The sequence below is a fragment of the Sinocyclocheilus anshuiensis genome, unplaced genomic scaffold (assembly GCF_001515605.1).
Source record: "Sinocyclocheilus anshuiensis isolate Anshui unplaced genomic scaffold, SAMN03320099.WGS_v1.1 scaffold2144, whole genome shotgun sequence".
Classification (NCBI taxonomy): domain Eukaryota; kingdom Metazoa; phylum Chordata; class Actinopteri; order Cypriniformes; family Cyprinidae; genus Sinocyclocheilus; species Sinocyclocheilus anshuiensis.
This window is the reverse complement of record NW_015547642.1, coordinates 206511-209985: the sequence shown is the minus strand read 5'-3', so window position 1 is coordinate 209985 and position 3475 is coordinate 206511. Positions and strand designations below refer to the sequence as shown.

Below are 3475 nucleotides of genomic sequence, written 5' to 3'. Positions count from 1 at the left end.
TGCATTTAAAGAGACAGGCACGAAAAACAGCGTGTTTCTGCTTCCACTCAAAATAGGCATTTTCAAAATGATATGATAAATGATCTGTAGAGTATTTTGAGCTGAAACTTCACAGACAGATTCACCAGGGACTTATAGGGCATAATACAGTATGTCTCCTTTAAGTTTGAGGATGGGGGTCTATGATCATGTTTGTGGTTTTGTGGCATGTTATAACAGCGTGTCTCTGCAGTGTCTCTGTGCAGCGGAGCCTGTGCCGAGGTGCACTCAGACACTGAAGCTGTGGCGGGAAAGAGCTTCAAGCTGGGATGCATCTCCTGTAAGATGCGAGGAGAGGTGGAGGCCACAGCCACCGTCGACTGGATGTTCAGGGCGCGAGGAGAAGCCACCTTCATGCACGTGAGTTCACGATTGGATTTAAATAAATAGTATTTCAATTCATTTAATTTAAATAAGTACATTGACGAAAATAAATCAAATTTAATGTAAATTAAAGACTAAATAAACAAAAGCATTGATTCAAGTAAATAAATAAAACATTAAAATGTTGACTAAAATAAACCAAATTTGATGTAAATAGATAATAATTTAATCATTTTGATTAAAATAAATAAATTGCTAAAAAATAAATTTGAGGTAAAAAAAAAAAAAACTTTAAAATAAGTAAAAAAAAAAAACTACAATAATTTAATTTAATTAAAATGTTGATTAAAAGAAATTAAATTTGATGTAAATAAAAATAACTAACTAACACATTGATTAAAAATGATTAAAATAAATTAAATAAACAAATATTTGATTAAAATAAATCAATGAATCATTAATAAAATAAATATATTTCATAATTAAATTAAAATATTGATTAAAATAAAGCAAATTTGATGTAAATAAATAATAGCTTAATCATTTTGATTAAAATAAATAAATTGCTAAAAAATTAATTTGAGGTAAAAAAAAAATGAAAGCATTTTTTAAAGCAAGTAAAAAAAAAAAAATAATAATTTAATTTATTTAAAATGTTGATTAAAAGAAATTTATTTTGATGTAAATAAAAATAACTAACTAACACATTGATTAAAAATTATTAAAATAAATTAAATAAACAAGCATTTGATTAAAATAAATAAATGAATCATTAATAAAATAAATATATTTAATAATAAAACTAAAATATTGATTCAAATAAATAAAATTGAAGATTGATTTAAATAGATAACTAACTAAATTAAAGAGATAAAACATGATAAATCATCACCATCTTCACGAGAGAGAAAGCAGCCAGGTTTGGGGAAGGGCAGGGTCTTTGCTGTTTCTCTTGACGGTTTGCTGTCTCGAGGACAGATTTATAGCTACGACGGCGAGGCGTCCAGCATCATCGACGAGCGCTTTCAGGATCGCATGGAGTGGCACGGCAGCAGGAACACCTTGGACCTTCAGGACGCTTCTGTGGACCTCCTCAACGTCACCTTCGACGACTCCGGCGCCTACCACTGCATCTTCAACCGAGTCCTCGGCTACAAGCACTACGAGTTCTCCACCATCGCCAGCAAAGTGGTGCACCTCACCGTCGTGGGCAAAGGTACAGACGCCATATATAAACGAGTCATTCTGTGTCAACTCAACCAGAATCTTTTCTTCTGGTGATAGAAATACATAAATGAAGACGGAAGACAAAATATTAAACACTCCTCTTTGAGTGCAATATATATCACCTGCATGCAAAGTCACCTACAGTTGGTTTTTGCTACAATTTGCTCTTGGAGCCACATTGAGATCTCAATATCTCTGGAAATGAACCATCTAGGGCCTTAAAAATGAAGATGGCAAATGAAAAGTTTATGAAGAACCAACCTTTAAAAGGATATTCGGATATCTTTAATATGGTCTAAATCCTGACCCACATTTGGTTTTCAACCATTAAAAATGGGGAAAATTCAACAACTTGCAAATAAAGCCGTATTGAGATCCCAATATCTCTGGGACTGAACCATATAGAGCCTTAAAAATTAAGATAACAGAAGAAAAGTTTAAGAACCAGACTCTAAAATAATATTGAGATATCTTTAATATTTCTTGGGTTACAGGCACACAAACACAATTGTTTTGATAGAGAGAGAAAAACATGCATTTCTAGTTTCAACATTATTTGTTCTTCAGATATTCCTCTTTAAATACAGTAAATATCAGCTGAATGCAAAGTGACACACATTTGGTTTTCGACCATTAAAAATGGGTAATATTCAACAACTTGTAAATGGAGCTGTATTGAGATCCCAATATCTCTGGAAATGAACCATATTGGACCTTAAAAATAGAGACACCAATAGAAATGTTTATTAATAATTAGAATCTATTATCATATTGAGATATCTTTAATACTTCTAGACTTGCAGCTATGCAAACTTTGGAAAAATAAAATTTTTGTCACTCAAGCAGGTATGATTTATGCAGTTGTTTTGGTAGAGGGAAATTGGATATATTTCTTGTTTCAACATTATTTGTTCTTCAGATATTCTTCTTTAAATGCAATAAAGTATCATCTGAATGCAAAGTGACCTCCATTTGGTATTTGACCACTGAAAATGTGTACAATTTACTCATGGAGCCACGTTGAAGATCCTCATATCTCTGGAAATGAACCATACTGGGCTTTAAAAATGAAGAAGCTAAAGGAAAAGTTTGTTAAAAACCTAAATCTAAAATGATATTAAGATATATTTAATACTTCTTGAGTTACAGGCATGCAAACTTGGGAGAAAACACACAAAAAGTGCTTTTTTTACATTTTTGAAGTGTCACCATTGTCATACAATGCAACAAGGATTTCTGAAGTCAACAGATTTTACTAACAGACCAATCTCTGTGTGAAAATAACATATGACGCTGTCATCTTTCTGAAGTAAGCGTCAAGTACAAAAGCAGTCTTAAGTCGCTGGGGTATATTTGTAGCAATAGCCAAAAATACATTGTATGGGTCAATATTATACATTTTTCTTTTATGCCAAAAATCATTAGGATATTAAGTAAAGATCATGTTCCATGAAGATATTTTGTACATTTCCTACCGTAAATATATCAAAACTTAATTTCTGATTAGTAATATGCATTGCTAAGACCTTAATTTGAACAACTTTAAAGATGGTTTTCTCAATATTTAGATTTTTTTGCACCCTCAGATTCCAGATTTTCAAATAGTTGTATCTCGGCCAAATATTGTCCTATCCTAACAAACCATACATCAATGGAAAGATTATTTATTCAGCTTCAAAAATTGACCCTTATGACTGCTTTTGTGCTCCAGGGTCACATATATGTTTGTCTTTCAACAAAATCAATTATTTTAGCTGGGGAAGTTTCTGAAATGTCAAGTCAAGTCAAGTCACCTTTATTTATATAGCGCTTTTAACAATACAGATTGTGTCAAAGCAACTGAACAGCATTAATTAGGAAAATAGTGTCAATAATGCAAAATGAC

The 3475-nt window shown here is 31.6% G+C and overlaps 1 protein-coding gene across 1 annotated transcript in view; it reads left to right on the top strand.

Moving 5' to 3' along the window:
• The window catches only part of LOC107701896 (sodium channel subunit beta-1-like), a 16421-nt gene that overhangs the window by 5429 nt on the left and 7517 nt on the right, over nt 1–3475 (top strand). Inside the window, exons 2-3 of the mRNA XM_016504041.1 lie at nt 233–399; nt 1342–1579. Coding sequence (XP_016359527.1) covers nt 233–399; nt 1342–1579 — 405 coding nt within the window. The remainder of the gene's footprint in view (nt 1–232; nt 400–1341; nt 1580–3475) is intronic.